The 25,344-nt window shown below is 43.0% G+C and overlaps 1 protein-coding gene and 2 long non-coding RNA genes across 4 annotated transcripts; all 3 read right to left on the bottom strand.

The window, feature by feature from the left end:
- Positions 1-322: 322 nt before the first annotated feature.
- On the bottom strand, positions 323-24,676 carry LOC133717539 (uncharacterized). Its single transcript, XR_009849715.1, has 3 exons — positions 24,532-24,676; positions 1,287-1,376; positions 323-651 (listed from the first exon to the last, which is right to left on the bottom strand). It is a non-coding gene; the product is annotated as an uncharacterized LOC133717539 (long non-coding RNA).
- LOC133718079 (uncharacterized) lies at positions 12,601-14,003 on the bottom strand. Its single transcript, XR_009850098.1, has 3 exons — positions 13,892-14,003; positions 13,199-13,238; positions 12,601-13,100 (listed from the first exon to the last, which is right to left on the bottom strand). It is a non-coding gene; the product is annotated as an uncharacterized LOC133718079 (long non-coding RNA).
- On the bottom strand, positions 14,006-16,058 carry LOC133718078 (uncharacterized). 2 transcript variants are annotated; one of them, XR_009850097.1, is made up of 4 exons: positions 15,629-16,058; positions 14,561-14,821; positions 14,378-14,455; positions 14,006-14,234 (listed from the first exon to the last, which is right to left on the bottom strand). XR_009850097.1 is itself a non-coding variant. In XM_062144881.1 (4 exons), the coding sequence occupies exons 1-4, from the start codon at positions 15,752-15,754 to the stop codon at positions 14,228-14,230; spliced, it is 306 nt and encodes a 101-aa protein (XP_062000865.1). In that variant the 5' UTR covers positions 15,755-16,058; the 3' UTR covers positions 14,006-14,227. The 2 variants fall into 2 exon arrangements, 1 of the variants encoding a protein (XP_062000865.1); XM_062144881.1 differs by having other exon boundaries at positions 14,727-14,821.
- Positions 24,677-25,344: the final 668 nt, after the last annotated feature.

Raw genomic sequence — 25,344 nt, forward strand, 5'->3', positions numbered from 1 at the left:
TGATGCAACTTATTCAAAAATCCATGAACAAGTCTTCTGTTTATATATATAAATTGGTCTAAATGCTGCTCTAATTTGTGCGAATAAAACTGAGCAAGAATTTTCTTTTTGTGATGATTGCTGATGCTGGGTCATTATCTCACAACAGAAAAAACCAACAAAGCTCTTTTTTTTTTTTTCCCTGTTCAGTTTTTCATGGCCATCCTCTCATGTAGATTAATCGTATTTTGCATGATTTGGTCCCAAGGTAATGAAATTATACATGGCTTGGTTTCTGGAGTAAGCTTGGGTGTGCCTAAAACTATAACTATTTCCCTTGGAAATACTTTGTAATTTTGGGTTTGCTAGTTTGGTAAAAGTCTGTTAATGCTGGAGTTGCCTTGGCAAGACAGCTTTTGAGTGCCCGAGTCATAATAAAACACATTTGGCAGAAACATAAATTCTGAGCAAGTTTTACTAGCTGAGGTACATTGGCAGTCCTTTGATACTTGCATGGGTTGATTAGAGTAGTCCTTTGGCGCTTGCAACTTTTCTCTTTTGTGATTTTTGTATACTTGATGTTTTGATTAGAGTAGTTGTTGCTGAAATTGGTGAGAAGATTCAAAGCTTCCCTAATCTCAAAAGTTCACACCACACTTGCTCAAAATATCCCTGACCACAAAAAAAGAAAACCATATTTTCATATTTATATGGCCAGTTATTTCAAGCACTTATGAAGAGATAATATGGATGAAACATGAATTCAGAAAATTGATACAACTAAATGTAGATAGAATAGAAGCATTCTGAAAACAATTGAAAGTAGTGAGCCTCAGCTGCAGCAATAAAGTGAAGCAATAGGAGCTTCAAAAGATAATTTTAAACACGAGGAATAACAGGCTTATACTACATCTTGAAAATTTTCAAGAACACAATGACATAATTTTTCCTTTTCAATGACAGCAACACATAATGAAATAGTTGATAAAAATGAATTTTCGTTGAATACTTGAATGAATGTAAACCACACATTTTAAACATGAATTTGCTATCGATCAGAAACAAACATCAAAGTTTCTTATTACCAACATCAAAGTTTCTTATTACCAACCTCATACACAATTTAATGTTATAATCTACGAATTTCAAAACTGTTTTGCAAGTAAACATTCTTATTTTTGGGGTCCAAGCTGAAAACATGGAGCCTTCAAGTGCATGTAGCACTGAATCCAGCAGAACCAAAATAATTCTTTTAAACAAATAGAGAGTGTGCATTCAATCGCGCTCTGGCTTAAAAAGAAAAGTACCTTTCTTTTATCCTCTGGTGCTGATTTGAAGTTGCCATTTGCAAAATGGATGTGATTTAGCAGAAACCTTAAACTCTCAAGAATAGGTGCCTGGAGAAATGAAGCAGGTTCACTGAGCAAATGCTTGCTCTTACTAGCTACAAATAAACATATGTGAAACTTTAGAGATGGAAAAAAAAAAGGAATGAAACAATCCGCCCAAATCCAAATCTCATAAAGCATTGATATTGATAGGAAACCTCACATTCACACGACTAATTTCAGAAACAACGATGGAAACAGTACTAAATGAAGAAAAAGCACAATTTCAGATATCACATATAAACTCAAGTAATCATAAATAGAATAACTAACAGTTTTTTCAATGAAGAAAGCTACTTGAGCCTAGAAAAACTGATTTTCATACTCATTTAGAATAACCAAACGTCAATGCCTTTTAAAACCTCAAAGTAATATCAGAAAGAAAACACCATTGATGCAGGTAATTGATGGAATTTGCCAATTGCTAAAGCTACACAAAGTTTACAATCTATCGACTAACTACAACAGAAAAAAAAAAAAAAAAAAAACTACTGCGATTAGGAAACCTGGATTGCAATACACCCAAACTACAACTATGTAAAACTACAATCAATTATTGATAATCAGCAATAGAGCGAAAAAGCTATCAAGGCAAAAACGAAGCAGAACAAACTAAAACACTAAGGATATTTTTGCATTTTGGTTTGACACGAAAATCAGTGCGGTACAAACTGTCTCTTTTTAATGCGCGAGCGTGCCAGCACCGTGGGGTGCAGTCGTCGGAGAATCCCTTGACCTGACTTCTTGATCAAGCGTTGTGGACGAGGAGAGCACCAACCTCGTCACAAGGCTCTTTTCTCTGCCTTCCGAGAAAGGACTTCTTGCCTTACGGATAAGGGTTTTGGTTGTGATCTCTTCGCGTCACTGAATCGATACTCAACGTTGTAGGTTGAGCAGAGCAATCACTGGGAAGTTCTGAGAAAGCACGGGTTTGCTAAAGCATGACTTTAGCTTCGCTGGGTTGCGAGGGCGTTACCCTTGCTTCCCTGGTAGTATCGGTGGCAGTAGCACTAACAGTCGGCTCTTGGAGAGACTGGGACTGGAAGTACGGTCGCCGGGTTTCAACTAGGTTGAAGGTTTGCTCCGGGGAGGCTTGATAATCGTAGAGATTAGTTGATTTGAGAGTTTTCCTTGATTTGTCCTTGAAACCTGGTATTTATACCTAGGCTTTCGACTGCTCCTTGCCATAGAAGGATTATTGATTGAAGTTTCCTATTCAATCTCCGCTACCTGACTCCCATAAGGGCTCGTTTTCCTTATGGATTTCGGAATGGGTGAAGCTGTAACCCAATCCCAAGCAGACTTATTTTTGGGTCGCAGGTATCGGCCTGCTAAGCTAAATCCACTAAAGGATCTTGCCAAAATTACTTTTGGGCTCAAACATTGCCCCCCAGGCCCCGAAATTGGGCCCGCGTAACTGATTGAAATGGACTAAAACGACATGTCTGGTGATCGAAACTATGTCATTAATGAGGGTTGCGTCTATTCGCTTGGCAAAACGTCTTTTCGTCGCATCGTTTCCCTCACAAAATCTTTTATTTAAATACCGCAGCCACTTCAGACCTGTCACATCAGAAACCCTTCCAGTCTCCTAAACCCAGAAAACCTCTCGTTCCATACCCACTTTACAGAAACCCATAAATGGCTCCCCCAAAGAAGGTGATCATCGATCAGGAAGAAGAGCTTAACGAGAAAATCGCTCACATTTGGGGAACCAATATCGGTGCCCACTGTCACATCCACACTTCCGTCCCAAGACCTCTGCTTCGCAGGCTTCCAAATCGTCACGCTGGACTGGGTCCGGCACCGCAAGATTCCATCCCATCCGACGCTATCGTCCTCTATGGCCTGCCCATTCAAGTCCTCCGGAGGACCCTTGGAGATTTCAGTAGTTGGGGTGCGCAGAAACATTCGGGAAAAAATAGGGCATTGGCCATCTACCATTAGCGCAGACGAGGTCTCCTGCTATCGCGAAGTATGAGCACGAGATTTGGCTCGCTGGAACGCGGCAGGTATTACCCATACTATTGATTTATGCTTCCGCCTCCCGCATGGTGGCAATCGCTCACCACTCGCGGCTTTTCTTTGCTTTTGGAATACTGCCACCAACACCTTTGATTTTCGATTTGGCCAAATGAGTATAACATTGTTGGATATTCTCACCATTACTGGCTTACCCATCGATGGCGAGCCCTATCTTCATGGCCAATTCGAATCTGACACCTTCGCATCAACTATGGCCCAAACCGGTCGCAGTGCTCATAGCAGCTCCTATCCGCGGTGCCTGGCCTATTATCGCAAAGAGCGCAATGCGACTGGTGGAATTGCTTTTCTGGAATATTGGCTTTGTAAGTTCATCTTCTGTATCTCCGCCAATAAACCCACTGGTCCTTGGACTTCCCTAGCCACAGCCCTCTACAACGGCCGCCGCGTGGGGTTAGAACAACCAGTGTTGGGTGCCCTCTATTGCACTCTATACCAGGCCACTATGCATCCTTTCGAGACCAGCATTTCTGGCCCTTTTTGGATCCTTGACTTCTGGATTCAAATTTATTTCCCATTCTTTCGTCGCGACGACATTTCACTGTTACCACCGGCTGACGCCCTCCTTGGTCAATGGCTTTGTCGCGAGGCAAGGTACACCTCCCCACCTTATTCTGAGTGTTTCTCATACTTGTACCTCCTGCACGAGATGCCCTACTGCGATTTGGTACTCAATAGGAGATTCCCTACTCCTCTTGAAAGTCGGTTCCTTCCTGGGGCTCCTAATTATAGTGATCGCGCGCGCTTGGCTTTTCGCCGCGCGATCTCTTGTTCAGACCTTAGGCTTGCTGCTGATGAACTCAGTTACGAGCTTTACACTCCCAACCACTTTGCTCGCCAGTTTGGTCTTATCCAATTAGTGCCATTCCCCTTCTACGATGCCTGGAACTATAATACCTCTTGGCGCAGAATTGGCCCCTTGACTAGGCCTCCACCAGTACAAAGCATGCTTGTACCGGTTGATCTCCCTGACTGGGCTAATGACATCGCTCCCGTGGATGGGACCGCTGAAGATTATGATCACTGGTGGAAAGAAGTCTCTGTTAATTGCTGGAGGCAAAGGGATGACGAAATCTTCGTGGCCATTTTCGAAGAATTAAGATATCCCTACGACGCTGATACTGAGCTGCTTGCTCGCTTTCCTGAAGATGAGGCAAGATCTCCGCTACCCGAACAGGCTCCGAGACCCGCGCGAGCCCCACGCTCGGTTCAGGCTGGGATTGTAATTCGCGAGCCCCCTCCAGAGGTAATTGCCTTAGTATGTTCTCAGTTTTCTCAAACACCCTTCATCTTCACTTCTTTTCCCCTAACTTCTAGTTTAATTTAGCAGGGACGTGTACCGCCTTCAGGCAATCGCGCAGTGGGTGCTTCTCCGACCACTGGTCAGGCCGCTAAACAGAAAGTAATATTGACAAAGCCTGAAGTAGAGGACTCTTCCTCTGATGATGATGACCCACAAACTGTAAGGATTCTCTTCTAAAACCTCAAAATTCGACAGTTTCTTTAAGGCCTAATTTGATTCTTCTTTAATCCTGACAGATTGCTGCTGCTCTAGCCCGCAAACGCAGTCGCGCTCACCCCCGGACTGATCCATGGGCAGAAGATGAACCAGTCGCTGATCGACTGGTAATACTCATCTAAAATGAGCATTGACATTTTGTTTTGTTATGTATGACTCTATAACGCTCCTCCTCTGCAGGTTCGTCGTAGGTCATCAAGGCAAGTTGGGGAAGGATCCTCCGCTGCTAGCGAAGGTGCGTCTGGTTCGCAAGCTCAAAAGCCAAATGGTTCTAACAATCCTCCCTCTCCCATCGATGCTGCAAACAACATGCAGTTGGTTATGGTCCCAGTACAGGTCATAGATGACAGTTCGCCTGAGGTTGAAGAAAGGACGTCGCTCCCTGATACCTCCCGCGATCAACCAATCGCAACCCCTATCCTGGAACAAGTCGCGCCAGATTCGGCTCCAGTGTCTGGTGAGGTCGCTCAAGAATTAGTACCAATGGCAATTCTCTGCGAGCCAACTGTTGAAGAGGTATATTTCTTGACAAAATGTTTTACCATTAACCCCTGGCTTGGTTATTCTGACAATGCCTCTTTCTAGGATCAAAATGCTACTCCAAACGAGGAAGCGGCTGTCATAGCCAGAGAGATAGCGGCTGAGAATCCTGCTGAACCAGTTCTCGATGTGGTTGGTCAGGAACCTGCCCCCCAAGTCATTGAAGCCGGGGAATTAGGAGAACCCCCTGAACCAGTGCCAGAGGCAGTACCTGTCGCGGAGCCTCTTGAGGCCCCTGTCGCTGAGCAAGCTCCTCCCTCTACTTTAGAACGGCTAGCTCGCATACTCGAGGTGACCCCACCTGGGGTCGTAGATGATGCCAGAGAAGGCCTTCGTCGCCTCCTAGGCCCTGATATTCTGATTCCTGGCGCGCCCATGAAAGTTTTGGAGTATCTGAGGGTACTTCTCCGCGAGGGTGCTATCACTGAAGACCAATTTCAAGAGGTTGACCAACTGCTGCAGGATCTCCCGCAAGGGCTCAATGAAAGGACGGTCGCGACCGCGCAAGCCAGGCAGACCGAGACACACTACCAGACCCTTATTCAACAGACGGACACTACGCGTGATTTCTTGGGTAACCGGGCTAATCTCATCAGGGATCTGACGCCCGGGAGAAACCATCTGCGGTCCCAGATTCAGGATCTTCAGGCCCAATTAACTGATGTGACGGCTAGGCTTGCCCATGCGGAGCCTCAACTGGAGCAGCCCCTTGCCGCTTTCGAGACGCTGACCCATGAACTGGCCCAAGCTCGTGTAGCAGCCCAACAGGCTGCACAAGCTGCTGTTGATGCTAGCTTTCGCCTGGATGAACTTTTCCTCCGCTTAACTCATGCAGGCCGGGGACTTTTAGGCCTCTGATATTAGGCCCATTAATTTATATGAACAATATTACTACCAATAAGTTAATTATTTAGCCCACTTTGTTGGCCCAAATTTCGTTTATCTCGTAGGCAATAACTCTGTTCAAATTTTCTTTATCTGCGCAAAACAGTTTCAAAAAGATAATCTCGAAATGGAGCAGTTACCTCCTTGGAGACCGTTCTCATCCACGCGTATTCAATTCCGTTCATTTTCGAGATCTCAGCATTGAATTCTATTGATATTCCCATTGATGGCGTTGAATTTTCTTCAACTGCCCATATCAAAGGGTTGAGACCACTGAGGCAGGCCTCTATAAATATCAATACTCTGGAGAGGTGAAAACTTACGCAAACATGGCTTACCTAGAAATGACCTTGCAAGCCTTTCTCCTCTTCCTTCTATTTCTCAAATCTTCTCCTTACGATCTCGCCCTTAGCCTCTAGATCTTAGGCTTTATGGCTTAATCTCACTGCCTGGGTAGGCCTTATGGCCTAATCTCAGGCAACCTCGTGTCTTTGGTCTATGAAAGCCTGGATGGAACATCCTAGGTTTTGGGTAGGTTGAAGAACACGAGGAGTTCCTAACACAGGGCACCACATTATGGGGAGTCCCTCTCCTCAGATTTCCCTGCGCGGAGCAAAGCGAAGAAGGGAGAAAGGCCACTCGAGGCCGATCGTTCTTCTTCCGCGGCCTACCTCCGGGGTCTGATGAGCCGACTTCTGTTTTCCCCCTGGAGGTAGATGAGGCAACTGGGTCGTACTCCAGCGCTGATTCCGTCTCCATCCCGGAGGATAACCAACTGGAAGGGTTGCGATGGATTATTTCCTTCCCTCTTCTTCCAGTACAAATGATAGCAGCTGTGACTCAGATCAGAGGAGGGTGAAGAGAGGAAGAGTAAGAGTGACCATCTCACCAACCCTTCTTGCCGCAAGATCCGGAAGGTCTTAGAAGACATGAATCCATATGGGTTTTTTAGCCACTTTTTGGCTTTGTATACCACAAATGTAATTTTCTCGAACACATTGTATTGCTCTTGGCCGCAAAGCCACTTTATGAATGAAATTCTCTGATTTTTATTAAACATTATGATATAATAAGGCCTCTGGTATAGGCCCTTACACATATTCCTAACACATATTGTCAAGGATATTGAACGAAAATGTACAAAAATTTGCCAGATGAATTACTGCAAAAATAATGGCCACAATAAAGGCCTTATGCATAGAGTGTTGCCCCCTAGTGTTCTTAGGTGGAGCGAAGACAAGTGAACGAGGACACAATAAAAAGACCTAATTACAAGGGATGAGGGGAGCCAAGGGACACTAGGTTTGCCCCCCTGTCCCAGCAACGGAAGAATCTGGGGGATCTTCAAATTCCCAAACGCTGGGGTAGTATTTCTTTAAGAACCTACCATTGATAGGGTTGCGGTGGAGGTCGCCATCCAAATATTTGAGGTGAAAAGCCCCACGTTCCAGAATTCTATGAATCACAAAGGGCCCTTCCCAGCGCGGGGTCCATTTCCTGCGACCAGTCAACTTCTCGCCAAATGGAAGGACTGCCTTCCAAATGAGCTCGCCCTCGTTGTAACTGCGGCCGCGAGTTCTCTTATCGTAGGCGCGAGCTATGCGTTGCTTTTCCATCACTAAGTTGTCCAAAGCCTCCAAGAGCTGCCCGCTAAGGTCTTCGTGCTCCTGCCACATAGCCTGGATGTAGTCTTCACCAATCAAATGATGCTGATCTTGGACGCGCAGGGATTGAACATTGATCTCCAAAGGTAACACCGCGTCGTGACCAAACATGAGTGCATAGGGCGTCGTGGCAGTAGGAGCTCGCTTGGAAGTGCGATAAGCCCACAACGTTTCATACAATGTCTCGTGCCATTGGCGAGGGTTTGTAACAAGCATCTTCTTCAGTAGGGTGATGATAATCTTGTTACTGGCCTCTGGTTGACCATTAGATTGAGCATAATAAGGTGTGCTGTGGACAAACTGTATGCCCAAGTCGTGGACGAGCTGCTCTACGTCACCACCCATAAACGCTGCCCCCCTGTCCGATACTAAAACTTCAGGGATGCCAAACCTGCATATAATATTTTGAAAAATGAATTGGCGAATGGTTGCTCCAGAGGCCTCCTTCAAAGGCTCAGTTTCCACCCATTTAGTGAAGAAATCAGTAGCGACGATGATGAACTTGTGTTGGAGTGACGAATGGGGATGAATCATTCCAATCAAGTCCAATGCCCAACCTCTCGCAGGCCAAGGTTTAATAATAGGCTGCATGGGAATATTGGGAATATGCTGGACTGGTCCATGAGCCTGGAAATCCTGACAGCCTTTCGCGAATGAGATACAGTCCTTCAAAATACTAGGCCAATAATATCCATGTCGCCTGATGAGCCAGCGCATCTTTGGACCTGCTTGAAGGGCTCCACATACACCTGCGTGTGCCTCGCGCATCAGGCGTTTGGCTTCGCGGCCAAACACACACCGGAAGTCTATGCCATCTTCGCCGCGTCGGCGCAGCTCATCGCCTCTGAGGAAGTAATTTAGTGCAAGAAAACGAATCTTCCTGTCTGCAGTGGGATCTGGCTGCTTTAGGTAATCAATCAAAGGGATGCGCCAGTCGACGTCAATAGGCTCGAGGACCGCAATGACTGGATCATCTGGCTGGTCAGGTCGCGCGAGCCACGAAGGCAGCGTGCGTCGTTCAACCTTCAAGATTCGCTCGTGAACCCCATATTTCAAAGTAATGCCTGTAGCGAGTTGAGCAAGTTCGTTGGCCGCAAAGTTGCTCTCGCGAGGAATGTATTCCAAATCCACGTCGTCAAATTGGTCCAGAAGCTCAATGGCGCGTGTCAAATACGGTACGGAGTAAACAGCTGACACACCTGTATTTCTTGCGAAGCTGATTGATCACGAGCAAGGAATCGCCGCGTATCTGGACATCTCTCACTCCTAGTTCCAGTAGCACTTCTAGGCCTATAATGAGGGCCTCGTATTCTGCTTGGTTATTGGTGCAACTGAACTCTAACTGGAAAGCATAAGAGAAGCGATCGCCTGCTGGGTTTTCCAGGACAACTCCTGCCCTCGCTAGTGTTTCAGTTCTTAAGCCGTCAAAATACAATACCCAGGGCTGGAGGGAGACTGTGGTCTAATACAACATAGCATATTCTGGAATTCGAGCCAGGTCTTGTCTAGCCATGATCGTGGTGGCGACCTCCAATTCTCTCACCGCCGGGACGTCCAGCATAGGATGATGTGCCAGAAAGTCTGCTATGGCCTGACCTTTTACTGCCTTCTGTGGAACGTATTGTAACGAGAACTCGGATAAGGCAAAAACCCACTTGCCAATGCGACCTCTCAGAATAGGTCGCGATAGCATATATTTGACCAGGTCTAGGGGTCATCATTTAGCCCGTGGGCCTAGTGGGCCGATGGAGGCCCGCCGGCCCGCAGGGCCAAAAGCCTGGCCCGGCCCGCCAAAAAGCCCGCCATAGGCCCGGCCCGGTGGGTAGAGGGCCGGGCTTGGTTTATGGGTTAGAAACCCGGCCCGGCCCATAGGCCCGGCCCGCCAAAAGCCCGCTAGACCCGGCCCGCCAAAAGCCCGCTAGGCCCGGCCCGTAAAAGCCCGCAAATAAATATATATTATATAAAATTTTATATATATATATATATATATATATATATGTATGTGTGTGTGTTTATATATTTAGGTTTATATAGATATATATGTGTGTGTTTATAGATATATATACATGTGTGTGTTTATATATATATATATATATTTGTTTGTGTGTCTGCATGCATATATTATATATATATATATATATATATATATATATATATATATATATATATATATATATATCCATATATATAGAAATATGTGTGTTTCACTACTACAATAACATGATTTAAGGACACCTAAACCGTGTCCTTAAATACATACAAGGACTCTTTAAAAAAGAGTCCTCTATCCGGGTGTCATCGTAAGTCCCAAACAAGGACACTGAAAATGTGTCCTCTTATCTATACGAGGACACAGTTTATGTGTCCTAATAGCCCTGGACATGGTGTCCTTAAATCCATAAGAGGACACCTAAACAATGTCCTAAAAGCTCTAGAAACTGTGTCCTCTTTTCTATACTAGGACACACAAACTGTGTCCTAAAAGCTCTAGAAATGGTGTCCTTAAATCCTTGAGAGGACACAAAAAAATTACTCATATGTGTCCTTAAAACTAAAACAGGACACTTAATAAAGGTAATAGAGGACGTTAAAAAAGTGTCCTTAAAACTTGAAAAGAATCCAAAAAAAAAAAAAATTAATCAAAGAAATCTTCCTCCAATTATACACAGCTCAAAATACACCACCAAATGCATTAACTTAACCAGAATATCATATCCATACATATACCCAAAAAATTTCTAAAGTGTAAAGTCTGAACACACATTATATGTCAATCATGAACTAAAGAGTAATTACAGTTTACATGAAAATGCTAAACTTAGATTTGCCAGAAGCAAATGCCAAAATAAAAGTACCATCCTACAAGACTTGTTGAAAATGATGAGACCTTGCTGCCTGTACTGCCATCAGTACTAACAAACTTTGAACCTGCACAAGTATATGCATAATTAAAGAATAAGGAGCAGACTGATTAATAGTAGGATTCTTAATACTAAGATAATTGAACAAAAGGTTCTTGTGAATGCCATTTAAAATACCATTCCCTTCCCAGACTTGGTGATGAGTGTTCTGTTCTTAAGTTTATATGAATAATATGTTTGACTCATCAAGTTATATGCTTTATGCAGAAGACGTAGGCATGAAAACACTATGTTTAGAGAGACATTTTATAAGCATTCTTTTCTGGATAAACAGGGTGTCACTTATTGAAATTTGAACTTCACTTTTTGTCTACATTGACTAAATGGAAACATCATTTACTGGAAAAAGGGTTGCAGCACATCCACATTTGAAGTAGAGAAAGAGCAAGATAACATACTGATCCATCCCACAGACCATGGTTCCACATGAACCTGCAGAGGAAAGTAAAATGGCAAACGAATATCAGAATGAAATTCAACAAAGCAAACAGTAAAGTGGCAAAAAAATATCAGAATGAAATTCAACAAAGCAAAAAAATCAAAACAGTTAAGCAAGAGGAGAAGAAACATAAGTACAAAAAGAAAACTTTGTTTTGTAGCAGGCAGTGGGCAGTTGGAAGATCATTACCTTGCCCAATCCTCTCTCCAATTATCATGTCTTCCCATAAGACTTCATAGTCCAAGCAATCAATATCCACATCCTCCTTTTTCGCAGAACTATTGATACTTCCAGAGCTGCTACCACTGCTTGTGCAATTTACATTAAACAAAGAGGTCCAGGCTCCTGAAGCTTCATTAGTTGCAGGTTGATTACTTTCATTCACCTAATTTTCTGGTTTTAAAGCACAATTACCCTCCTAAGGTATTGAATCATTTCCTTGATCATTATGAAACCAGGTCCAATTTGTAGGAGCATATCTTGTTGAAATAAGAAAGTCTGGAGTCCTTACCTAATCATTTCCCCTTGTGCCTCTCGGAGCCACAGGAAGCTCCAATAACATCCTTCTTCTCTAATATATTGGACTTCGCCATTCATGAGCTGTTTATCTTCCTCCACATGCTCCAGGCTTGGCCCTCCTGAGCTGAGTCCTCTGTCGACTGCTATAGAACTAGTTGAGGATAAGAGATTCACCGGGGCATACCACCACTCATACCACGTTAATTAAATATCAAAAGAATAATAACATTAATGACATGCACAAAATAAGAAATTAAGAAGGACAGAGTTGCACTAAGCTAAGTGATCTTTGTATGGAAGAAGATGGCAGATAGAGGAATTTAGAATTGTTCTACAGAAAGCGCATTATCTTTCGACATAGACTGCTAAGAAAATAAACAATAATAATTACCAATAACACTTTCCAATACCAGGTGGAAGTATCTGAGAGTGGCTGCTTCCTCTACCAATGTAGTGAATGAAATAATGAAACCCAATGAACAAAAACATGGCCAGGTGGAAGTATCTGAGAGCAGTTCTAGAAATGTTGGCCGGTTAGCTGGATCACTGATGAGAAGGAAAAATAAATCCTTGCAATCAGACACCACAGCATAATAAACTGAAGTTGACAATAAAATGCCATCGTGTCCATTGGATCCAATGAACACATCTAAAACTACCTTAAATGGAAAATGAAAAAAAAAGTTCAGGGTGTTGCCTGATGACCACGAACACAAAAAAAAAAAAAAAAAAGAGTCCTACAGCATATTTAGGAACAAAATTAGGAAGTAAAAGTTGCGCCTGTCCTGGAGCTGGTGTAGCTATACCTAAGAAAACTAGGCAAATCATAATCTTATACATGAATTATATCCAACTGCAGAAACAATTTAGGTGACTTCCACATGTGGTACCATGCTCTATGATCAGTTGATAACACATGTCAAAAAGAGAATTAAACCTTACAGGGATAAATCCTTTGGAACAAAGAGAATGATCTGACCACACCAAATTGAATTGCAAGTTCTCTAACATCCAATCCACTCCAATAATAAACAAACTACTTGGGGAAAAAGAAGAGGAACAGACCTCAGCATCTTATGATAATCATCGTGCTTGGGAGGAAGAAGCTCCTGATATAAGTTTTCGATACTCTTACACTAAGACAACTCTTGTAACAATGATCACGGTGTGCACGTGGTAGCACAATTTTACTCCAAATTGGGCCTAAGAAAAACCACAAGAAGGATGCTCTGTCATAAGCTATACAAAATTTTAAATATTGAACTTCACCAAAATCTGGAGGATGGGAAAGAAAAACTTACTGGAACCCAAACGAAGAAGGCAACCTCAAATGCATGCATTCTACAAGGTCCAAAACAGTAATGTTAGTAATGTATTCAAGTTTGGTTCCTAGGACCAGAACGACCTAGAAAAGAAAAGTTAATGACTATTTGGAAACATAGGTACCAGAAAAATTTCAATCTATTTCTTTCTACTCATTGACATAGCAACTTTGAGACAGTAATTACATCATATGGGTATCTAGAAGTAGGAGAAAGAACCCACATAATTGCATTATGCTGTCCAAAAATTTCTGCAGACACAAGAGGCATATTACTTACATGTGAGTCGCATTGGGGGGTAAGACATATGGAATTTCACCACCAATGCTATTGGAAGTAATATGCCTTAAAGAAGAAAGAGGAAGAGATTTAGCAACAGGTATGCTTACACAACTATAGTAAGCTGTAAAAACAGTAGAACCAATTACAGTTGCTTCAACTGTAGAGATAATAGATGTTTCTGTTCCAGCAATTCCATATAGTAAGCTATATATGTTTATGTTCCAGCAATTCCATATAATTAATGATTCAGATAATGCTACTTAATTTTCATGACATGCATACACACACCAATAAAAAATAAAAAAAACAATTTGCTAGATATAACATCAACAGTAAGCTAGATCGAAGGAATTAATAACAGGTAAATCCATCAATTGAAGTATTGCTAACCTTATTTATAATTGAGCTGCTTGGAGTTTCAAGAATATCTTGAGCTGTCCATCCATTGAATTCCTGCAAGCTTACAACTGAGTTCTTGTAGATAAGAAAAAGAAACAAGAAATCATTCAAGCAGGAAGCATCAAAAGTAATCTAAGTAAATTTGAAATAACAAATAGAGAAAGACCCATAAGGGCTTCAATTAATGCATTGGTACACACTAAGGAGAAGGGGAGAGAGAGAGAGAGAGAGAGAGGGAGAGAGAGAGAGAGAGCGAGAGAGAGAGAGAGGTGGAACCAGACTTCAGGGCTTTAATCTAATCATCTGCTACTCAAAAGCCTTGATCTATCATTTTCTGCAAGCACATATGTAAACGAAGCATGAAAATGCTTTCAACATTCATACTTAGTTCAACTATTATAAAACAGTACATAATCAAATAAAGAAGTTAATTTGCATAAGAAGTTTATCTTTTAGCTCAAATAAAGAAGATAGTACCTCAAGATAGTTGTCATTATCAATCTTCTTAAGGCAAATGATAAGTACCCTGACAGCTTTATTGAAATTTTTAAGTCCCTGAGGCATTCATCAGTTAACATAGAAAATTTTACTTTCATGTACATTTAAGCATTAATAGGCCAAAAAAATTTATGATAATCATAAAACCATGCAACAAACTACTTGTGAAGATTATCATAGCTTGCGACATAGCTTCTAGTGTTTGTTATGCTTTTCTAACATTGCTTGCGACATGAGTAAATTGACCCATCTCTATGCTGACCAGAATGGAACACATGCACATATGAACAGTATGCTTTGATGTAGGACAATAATCAGGAGTACAAACATAGCTCTTAAAAGCATCCCCAAGTTGCCATGAGAATAATGGAAATCTCCAAAATCATTGTAGCCCATTCTTATGCTTTCTTTGATCAGATTTGTCTGCAGAAAAGCATTAGAAGACAGTGAGACATCATAGAAAGAGCTAATGGGAACTGCACAAATAAGTTCAAAATATAAAGCTGCATTTGGCAACTTCCCTGAAGTTGATTTTTTCAGCTTGTTTGACGACACCAAAGAACAGTGAAAGATACTTCAATTGAACAAAAATCATGAATCCATGATCCAGGATGCATGTTCTAGCATAAAAGCAAAGGCTACCACCTCCTTATCAACCATAAAATAAAGAAAAGAATTCATTCGAACCCTTTTATATCTTTCCACTCTCATCCACCAAAACATGTGCAAATAAGCTAAAATCAAGGAGTGCTGACCAACATTGCCTTTAAGACAAACAATAGCGTATAACTCTCTTGTACCTGATTAGAATAGCTTATTAATAACCATAGTTGTAGATACGGGATAACCCAAAAACAAAAAATTCTAGCAATAAGACAAACAATGGACCTGATTAGAATAGCTCATCCATAACCATAGTTGTAGTTGTAGATACAACATAACCCTAAAACAAAAAATTCTAGCAAACACATTTCAGTAAATTCTTCTCTCATATAAACCTCGATCTCTCTGCACTGTCCACACAGACATAGGATGCGAAACCAAGAACACCATAAGCAATACAAATATAATTAGGCCACGCATCACAATCAACCCAGCAAAAGCCAGAACCCAAAGCAATAAAAAAAAACAAAGTAAACATAACCAGAGGCAAAACCTACAAACACAACAATTATACCCCAAATTTGAGGGGACGGTTGTCAAGAGTCAAGACCAGAAGAAGTTACATACAATATTCATCAGAATGAGCGATAGAGGTGGAAGGGAACATGTTGCTACTGCTCCTTCGATCAAGTGCCTTCGCATGCCGCTCGGACGAGCCTCACACAAATGACCCGGCCATCGAATCTGAATCATCGGGTTCGACAAGAGAGGAGACTTAAATTGAGATTACCCAAAAAGAATAATCCCTGAATCCAAGTCAACCCGAGGGCCATGAAGTTCTTCGAAGTTCAATTTGGTGGGTGACATCAAGACCGGAGAAAAAGAGCAAGAGGGGCTGTGGAGAAAACGAGGGTTTGAGGGAAAACAGATTCAGCAAAAGAATGTAGAGGCAGATCGAGAAGGTGAGAGAATCACCCATCCGTGGTGAGTGAATTTGTTTCATTCGACGAGGAAGTGGTGCAGATGAGAGAGAGTGAGAGAGCGGTCCACTAAGACGTGTGTGGGAAAACAAAAATTGTGAATTTGAACTTTTGGCCAAAAAAAAGGGCGGGGCAGCACCTGTTTTCTCGAGGTCGTCCTTGAAAGGTTACTAGGACACCTCAAAGAACATGTGTCCTTATAGGGTGTCCTAATAGCTAGTAATTGTAGTAGTGTTTACATATATTTGTTTGTGTGCCTGCATGTATATATATATGTGTGTGTTTATATATATCTATATATATATATATATATATATATATATATATATATATATATATATATATATATAATATATGTATATATATATATAGATATATATGTGTGTGTGTTTACATATTCATATAGACACACACACACATATTTATCTTATGTCCACGTACATCCATCGATGAAATATTTACAAACGTGATGTAAAAAAATAAGTAAGTTTTGTGGTCATCACGCCATCGGTCAATCAAGAAAACATGCAAGCGATTACGGTTGACCAATCCGATAGGGTTCGAAACTATGGTGAAATTGACTAAATTTTTAATCACACTCATAATTTATTGTAATAATCACATCCAACGGTCGGTTTTCCCATTTTCTTTGAATTGGTAGAGGCTGCTCTTTGGAGTGTGTGATATATAAATATAGGTTTGTAAGAGTAACTAAGTTTGACCTAGTTGATCGAATTTGAAATGAGAACCAAATTGGCTGGAATTTTTACAACCAACATAAAATATTACAATCTCTCAATCAAACGGTTGGTTTTTCCAAATTCATTTTCCACTTCATGGTTGCTTTAGAATGAACCTCAACAATTTAAATGCAATGTATAAGTCATACAACTTTAAGAGGCAAATTGGTATAGGTCAATGTATTTGTAATTAAAATTGAAATTTGTATCTTATATCTACGCACATCCATCGATGAAATATTTACAAACGTGATGTAAAAAAATAAGCAAGTTTTGCAGTCATCACGCCATCGGTCAACCAAGAAAACATGCAAGTGACTACAGTTGACCAATCCGATCGGGTTCGAAACTATGGTGAAATTGCCTAAATTTTTAACCACACTCATAATTTATTGTAATAATCACATCCAACGGTCGGTTTTCCCATTTTCTTTGAATTGATAGAGGTTGCTCTTTGGAGTGTGTGATATATAAATATAGGTTTATAAGAGTAACTAGGTTTGACCTAGTTGATCGAATTCGAAACGAAAACCAAATTGGCTGGATTTTTTACAACCACCATAAAATATTACAATCTCTCCATCAAACGGTTGGTTTTTCCAAATTCATTTTCCACTTCATGTTTGCTTTAGAATGAACCTCAACAATTTAAATGCAATGTACCAAGTCATACAACTTTAAGAGGCAAATTGGTATAGGCCAATGTATTTGTAATTAAAATTGAATTTTTTTATCTTATGTCCACGCACATCCATCGATGAAATATTTACAAACGTGATGTAAAAAAATAAGCAAGTTTTGCGGTCATCACGCCATCAGTCAACCAAGAAAACATGCAAGTGACTACGGTTGACCAATCCGATCGGGTTCGAAACTACGGTGAAATTGACTAAATTTTTAACCACACGTATAATTTGTTGTAATAATCACATCCAACGGTCGGTTTTCTCATTTTCTTTGAATTGCTATATGTTACTCTTTGGAGTGTATGATGTATAAATATAGATTTATAAAAAATTAGTGTCTTTAAAAATTTATTTATCAATAAATTAGTATCTATATATAAATATAGATTTTTTTGGGTACAATATAGATTTGTTATCTTTGGTTGTATTTGATCATTATCCAATGAATTTCCAAAGCTTGATTAAAAAAAAATAATATTTGTGTCTTTAAATATTTATTTATAAATAAAGCCCGCAAGGCCCGGCCCAAAAAAGCCCGCAAGGCCAAGCCCGGCCCGGCCCGAAAAAGCCCGCAAGGCCCGCTTTATATGGACGGGCTTGGATCCTTCGATTTTTAATAAAGCCCAGCCCGGCCCGGCCCGCCATTATTTAAAAATATAGCAAGGCCCGTTGACGACCCCTAACCAGGTCAGTCTGAGCAATGATGCAAGTTGTAAAGGATAACATGTAATGGCGCAACTTGCATACTGAGAAGTAGAGGGTGAGACACAGCTTCTCCATTGGCGTGTACCGTGTTTCGCAATCTGTAAGTGTCCTGCTGAGGTAAAAGATGGCATGTTCCACGCCTTCCTCATCATCTTGGGCGAGAAGGCTGCCAATGGAGGCCTCAGCTGCTGAAATATACAACTTCATTGGAAATCCAGCTCTAGGTGGTGGTTTCCTCGCTTCTTGGACTTGACGACTACATCATCGATATAAACCTCTAGGATCTTCCCAAGGATGTCGTGGAAGATCAGGTTCATGGCTCTTTGATACGTTGCCCCAGCATTCTTTAAACTGAAAGGCATGACCACATATTCAAAAACTTCCGCGAACCCTGGGCAACGAAACGCGGTCTTGTGTCTATCTTCCTCCGCGAACGGAATCTGGTGATACCCTGCGGTGCCGTCCATGAAGGACAACAATTCATGTCCTGCCACTGCATCTACCAACATATCCGCGACCGGCATGGGGTAGACATCTTTAGGCGAAGTGACATTAAGGTTTCTGTAATCCACGCAGACCCTCATCTTGCCATTCTTCTTTCGGACTGGCACTATATTGGACAGCCACTGGTTATATTTGGCCACCCTAATAATGCCTGACTTGTGCATTTTTTCAACTTCCTCTTTGACCAGAACTTGGGTCTCAGAGTTCATCCTCCGTGGCTCTTGCTTCACAGGCCTCTTGTCAGGGAATGTTGGCAGCTGATGGCATACCAAGTCCGGTGACAGGCCGGGCATGTCCTCATATTTCTCTGCGAAGCAGTCTTTGAATTCCAGTAATAAGTCAATAAGCCTCTGTTTCTCGCTAGGCTCTAAGTAAGCGTTGATGGCCACTTCCATAGGCTCATCTGCTGTTCCAAGATTGACTTTCTCGGTAGGGTCCCTGACCTTTGGGGGGGGTGTCATCCAGCGCTGCCAGAGCCAGCTGAATCTCTTCTTTGTCTTCTTGGTCTTGGTCAGAGAACTCCTCGTTTATGATTTCTAAGGTCGCGATCCGATCATAGGCCTCTTTTTCCACCAAGTACGAGGATAGTCTTTCGTACAGCGAGTGGAAGGCCTCCATCCCTTCCTCTGGAAGGTCGTAATCCATTAATCGGTTAAGGGTTTGGGAACAGCGTGGCCAGGCCTTTCCAAGCCTTCCTTTGCGAGCGTTAGCCCCCACTGTGCCAATTCAGAGGCCGTCACCCCTGTAGGGCGGCCTTTGTCATCAATGCCACTGACCTACAATGGAGTGATTGGCTCCAAGTAGTACCTGGCATCTACATATTTCGCGGACACTGGAAATGGACGAGGATCCGCTTTAATTACCTCAGCTTTATCTGTTACCTTGCTCCACATTACCAGTTCCTGGTGGAGAGTTGACAGAACACAATAGCTCCGGTGAATCCAGTCGCGTCCTAGGATGGCGTAATAGGCCGCGTAACAGTCTGTCACGAAAAAGGCATAGACTCCCTCTGCTGGCCCTACCTTGATACGTAGAAACAATAAGCCCAAGGTTTTTGTGACTGTTCCCGCGAAGTTCTTCAGCGTGAGGGATGTAGACTGGATCTTTTCTTTCTTGATCCCAAGTAAATGCATGGTTCTTGTAGTGATAACATTGACAGCGGCCCCTGTGTCAACCATAACCTTACTGACCTTAGTGCCAGAAAATTCCACCGTTATATATAAAGGTCGCATATGCTGGACCATCGCGGGTGTTGGTCTTGTAAAGCTCATAAAGAAACCTTTACCATCAGCATCTTCAGTCTCAAGAACCACTACCTCTGCCAAAGGTGTTGTTGAAGCCGATGTAATCTGCAGGGGCTGGTCGGTACCTTCTTCATTCTCCACACATTCCTGCGCGGCTATTGGCAGAGCATATCTCGCGGGAAGTACATAGACCATGTTGCAGGAAGTATCAGCCACCTCGGTTTCGTCTATGTCGTCCTCCAAGTTGAGCTTAGGTTCCCCAACCGGGATGTCGGTGTTGAACTGCTTAGCCAACCGGTCCACTAATGATTCTTCTGTAAGGCCCTTTACCTCACACTGTTCTTGTTCCTGTAGCACAGCCAACTGCACTGGCGAGTCTGACCGTTCTTCCCCTGCAAGTATCTCCTGTGGGGGCGCGACCACCAGACTTTGGACTCTTTTAGGTCTCCACTGTAAAGCTTCTGCGGTGTTGTCCTTGCCCCCCAATCTCTCAAAAACTGAAGGTTTGGCTTCTGGTTCCTCTCGAAACAACCTGCGCCTGACATGTGGCCGCCTAGTTGGTGAATTGTCTTTCCTAGCTGGCGGAGGTGTCCTTTCTGTCGTGATCCTACAGAAAACACTAGGCTTAGAGGCCCCTGATTCTGAGCGCGCCTTCTTTTGAAAGCTGCGAGGAGCCACCAATGGCTTAGCAGCTAATGCCTCCATCTCCTTCTGATATTGCTCAGGAGATTTAACCAGTTGCGACGGCTTGATTAGGCCTTGATCCAGAGCTTCTAAAGCGCGCTTGGCTTCTCCGAACCTGCGCTGCAATTTCCTTTTCTTGGAAGGGCTGATTTCCACTGCTTTCCCCTTCTCTCTGGTGTACCATTTGCCTTCCTTGATGGTGGACGTTGAAGCAGGTGGAATGTAAGGTTTGGTCATGATATCTTTGTGCTCATTCCAAGCCCTTCCTTCTTGTTTCTGATCGGCCGCGACCGCTTTCAATTTCTTGAACAAATTGGAATCTTTTGGGGATGGTGGTGACTTTACCTCATCTCTCACCTTTGGGCTAGAAGGCTGATAATTTTGTGATGGTGAAGCCCATTTGATTGGCGGGAGAGAACCAAAACGAAATGTCTGCTCCACTTCTGCGTGCGACACTTGGATGCTGCATTCTTCTTTGCATCGCGAGCAAAGGACCACTGGTGAGGCTTCGCTGATGGGCTTAGCTTTCTTCTTTACAGGGGTTTCCTCCCCTTCATCCCTCTTTTCTTCCCCCTTTGTAGTCAAATCCAGGGTTGGTTTCCTCTGGTTCTTCTTGGGCCAGTTCACATCAACCATACTGACTCCGGTATCCTGAAAAGGGTTCAAGTCTACTAGCGCTGCCGCGGCTGTCAAAGCTTCTACCTGCAAACTGCCGTTATTGAGCCATACCTGAATCTGGTCCTTTAGCTTTACACAATCAGCTGTGTTATGGTTCCACAAGTTGTGGAATTTGCAGTATTTCTTTCCTTTCAGCTGATCTGGTAGAGGGAAAGGGCCAAAGTCTGTTTTCACCATCTTCGCGGCAATCATCTCATCCAGAATCTCATGTGCCTTATTGGCATCATATGTATATGTCGTGAACTCAGGTTTGGTGAAAGCCACAGACTTGAGTTTGACAGGCTCCTTAGATATCTTTAACTGCTTGAGGGTTGAATTCTTCCTACCTGTCAACTCTAGCGCGGAGACGTCGTTCTCCTCTTCTTCAGTTTCATCTTCACCCTGGAAAACCTCTTCCCCTTGATGGTGATAGTAAGGATCATAGGTGGGCTATAGGTATCCAAGAGCTACCACTGTGCGGTGTTTCCCTGGCACATATGTTCCTTTGGACGTATTTTTCCTAGCATCAGTCTCCCTGAGGAGATGCTCAAAGCTACCCACCTCTGTGATCAGTTCTCCCATTGACTGGATCATGCTGCCATGTTGCTTTTTTCGCTGGCGTGGTTCCAAACCCTTGATCGCTAGCTTGGCCAATTCCTTTTCAGGTAGGATCATACTTAGTTTAGCTTTCTGGATCTGAAAGCGTTGATGATAGGCAACAGCGGACTCGGTGGGTTGTTGGGACATCTGAGTAAGAGAGGCCAAGTCGACTTCAGGCTCTATAGCTCCAAAAGTTTCTCGGAAGAGCTTTTCCATTGCGGGCCAATCTGCTACTATTCCTGGGCGGAGCTTAGAAAACCATCTAAAGGCAGCCCCGGAAAGAGAAGTGCCAAATATCCTGCACTTGAGGACGTCATCATTCTGATACTGGCCGCATTGCACCCGGAACCTGGCCAGATGAGTGGCAGCATTTTCAGTGTCTTCTCCTGAAAAAGTAGAAAATATATATAATATTCTTGTAGCCCCTAGGAAAAGGCACGAACATTATATGCGGCGGGAAAGGTCCCTCGTAGATCCCATCCATTTGGGCCCTAGGGTTAGCCAGCCTGATCATCTCCTCAACCTCTTCACGCCTCACAAACTCAGGACCAGGAGGAGGAGGTATCGCCACATTCTGGCGAGCAGCCTGCAATGGTATGGCCTGGCTATCAGTCGCTGTTTGCTCCCCTAGATGAATAGTCCAGGGATTCGCGGACTGCTGAAGAGTCATTGCCGGCACGGCTGCCTCTTTGACCAGAGTTGTTATCTTGATCGGATTGCCAGCCAGGTCAATGCCATAGTAGTCTCCTGTAAGCTCTTCATATATATTTTCTACCCCATCACTGTCATATTGCACGAATGCGGCAGAATCGGACGAGAAGCGCTCGTTGGCCTTTGAGGTTTGATTTTTCTGTCCAACAGAGGAGGTAGTTTGTCCGCCCTGAGTGATCTTCTCTTTGCTACTGCCGATTACCAGGGCTATTTCCTTACTCTTGGCTGTCGCAGCAGTGGTCGTCACAGAAGGTGTAGCCGTGCTGCTGCTACCCTTTTCACGAGCATTAGGAGGTATATATTTGCCAGTCCCCGAGGGTTGGCCAAGAGACCCAAGGATAGCATTGGGGTCGCCCAACGCCTTATTCAGGACTTCTCTAGTCTGATTCAACTCGGCCCTCTGCATGGCCACTTCGGTCACGAGGTTTGATCCGTCTTTCCGCATGGCGGCGATCGATGCCGCGGTTTCCTTGCTCTGGGTATTAGCTGTGTTAATAGCACCCAAGAGCTCTCGGTAATGAGCGCGGTTTGCCGTAGCAACATTGTCCGCTTGCATTATAGCCGTTTTGGCGAAACTTTGTGCATTTGTTTTACCCTCTTCGGCAATCCGGATCAAACGCTGATCCAACTCACGAATTTGTTGTTCCGTTTTCGCGATCGAAGCTGGCAGATGCTTCCCATAATTTTCGCTGTGCTCTGTAAGGATGCGAAGCCTCTCGTCCAGGCTAGCATCTGGTGGAATGACGAGTGGCTCGAACTCGTCAACTTCAATGGTATCACTAATGGAAGTAGTTTCGGTAGTCGCAGGGGCCTTGACTACCTCATTCGTCGACTCTTGCACCGACTTCTCACCCTCAGTAATGGGTGGTTGATTTCCTCCCTGCTCTGTCGACATCGCGGGCGATGATGGATTGAGAGAAAATTCTTGAATTATCTGTTCCTCCGAAAGACCACGACAGTCTGCACGAGTATGCGGCCTGTAACTGGAGGTCTTGTGTTTCGGGCAGTTAGCGTAAACCTTTTGGTAAGGGTTTTCGCTTGATTTCCCAATGGTTACGTTCACGAAGAAATACTATGTAGGTCCCACTGGGCGTGCCAAAATGTTTGACACGAAAATCAATGCGATACAAACTGTCTCTTTTTAATGCGCGAGCGTGCCAGCACCGTGGGGTGCAGTCGTCGGAGAATCCCTTGACCTGACTTCTTGATCAAGCGTTGTGGACGAGGAGAGCACCAACCTCATCACAAGGCTCTTTTCTCTGCCTTCCGAGAAAGGACTTCTTGCCTTACGGATAAGGGCTTTGGTTGTGATCTCTTCGTGTCACCGAATCGATACTCAACGTTGTAGGTTGAGCAGAGCAATCACTGGGAAGTTCTGAGAAAGCACGGGTTTGCTAAAGCGTGACTTTAGCTTCGCTGGGTTGCGAGGGCGTTACCCTTGCTTCGCTGGTAGTATCGGTGGCAGTAGCACTAACAGTCGGCTCTTGGAGAGACTGGGACTGGAAGTACGGTCGCCGGGTTTCAACTAGGTTGAAGGTTTGCTCCGGGGAGGCTTGATAATCGTAGAGATTAGTTGATTTGAGAGTTTTCCTTGATTTGTCCTTGAAACCTGGTATTTATACCTAGGCTTTCGAGTGCTCCTTGCCATAGAAGGATTATTGATTGAAGTTTCCTATTCAATCTCCGCTACCTGACTCCCATAAGGGCTCGTTTTCCTTATGGATTTCGGAATGGGTGAAGCTGTAACCCAATCCCAAGCAGACTTATTTTTGGGCCGCAGGTATCGGCCTGCTAAGCTAAATCCACTAAAGTATCTTGCCAAAATTACTTTTGGGCTCAAACACTTAGCTACCCAACACACCACCTGAAATGAAACTACCACTCTAGTGAACAAGGTTAAACAGAGCTGATACAAAAGTCATAACACAGCAAGTATAACAATTTAAAATTTTTTTGATAATTGCATCAATAATTATCATACATTTACTTTATTAAAACTGAACTGGAAATTATACATACCTGGAGTCAAAATATTAATTGTCATCACTGTGTGATGCACCATCGTAGCCCTCGTCGTTGGGGAAGGGCCTGAAATGTTGAAAGAAATTGGGAACTCCGGTACAGTTTGGGTTAGAACCTTCATTTTCACTTCTATCATACCCAGCAAAAATTGTAGTAATTGTATCATACCCTTCATCGTAGTAATATATTGTAGAATCTGTCGACCTCCTCAATCGTATTAAACTCAACTTCCTTCAAATCATCTAATGTCAAATCCTGATATGGCTTCCCTCTGAATAATGTGAAATCCTGCATATCTTCCTCTTTTGTAAAATCTGTGTCTTCCATATCTGCATCTGAACTTCCATTGCTAGATCCTTCCTCACTATTCAAATCCATGAGAGAATCGTAGTACTTATGTTCAGAATATCGCAATCCACTCTCCATCAACTAAAACCTGGTACGCAAAGCATGTGTTAGTGTCTAATTAAATAACAACAAACAATTCAACAGAACCACATATCTATGTCCATACTTTTCCTTAGCAATTATATTGAATATCTACAAAAGGCCAGATAGTTATAACCTGGTGTTGTCAAATCCAACTTTAGTAAATATAACCTGGTGTTGAAGAATATCACAATAATTGACAATTAAATGGTCTAAAATCTGAGAATCACATCAGTACACTTTGAGGACAATTTCCAAGCAATTGACAAGCAACAAGACAGATCAGTCCAACAGAAAGGATGACATGATCGACTGAATAACAACACAGAAATAGAAAATAAAAGGATACAGAGCTGAACACAATAGGAGTTTAAAGTAACA

This window comes from Rosa rugosa, chromosome 6, assembly GCF_958449725.1.
Source record: "Rosa rugosa chromosome 6, drRosRugo1.1, whole genome shotgun sequence".
In the NCBI taxonomy this organism is placed as follows: domain Eukaryota; kingdom Viridiplantae; phylum Streptophyta; class Magnoliopsida; order Rosales; family Rosaceae; genus Rosa; species Rosa rugosa.

What these genes read in the sequence shown, in the direction of transcription:
- LOC133718078 (XM_062144881.1), bottom strand. Translation starts at nt 15,754, where the DNA reads ATGATTCAGATTCGATGGCCGGGTCATTTGTGTGAGGCTCGTCCGAGC. An exon ending in CGCTCATTCTGATGAATATT is followed by an intron (nt 14,822 to 15,628) that starts GTATGTAACTTC and finishes GCTTTTCTGCAG; the next exon opens with ACAAATCTGATCAAAGAAAG. An exon ending in GGGATGCTTTTAAGAGCTAT is followed by an intron (nt 14,456 to 14,726) that starts GTTTGTACTCCT and finishes TGAATGCCTCAG; the next exon opens with GGACTTAAAAATTTCAATAA.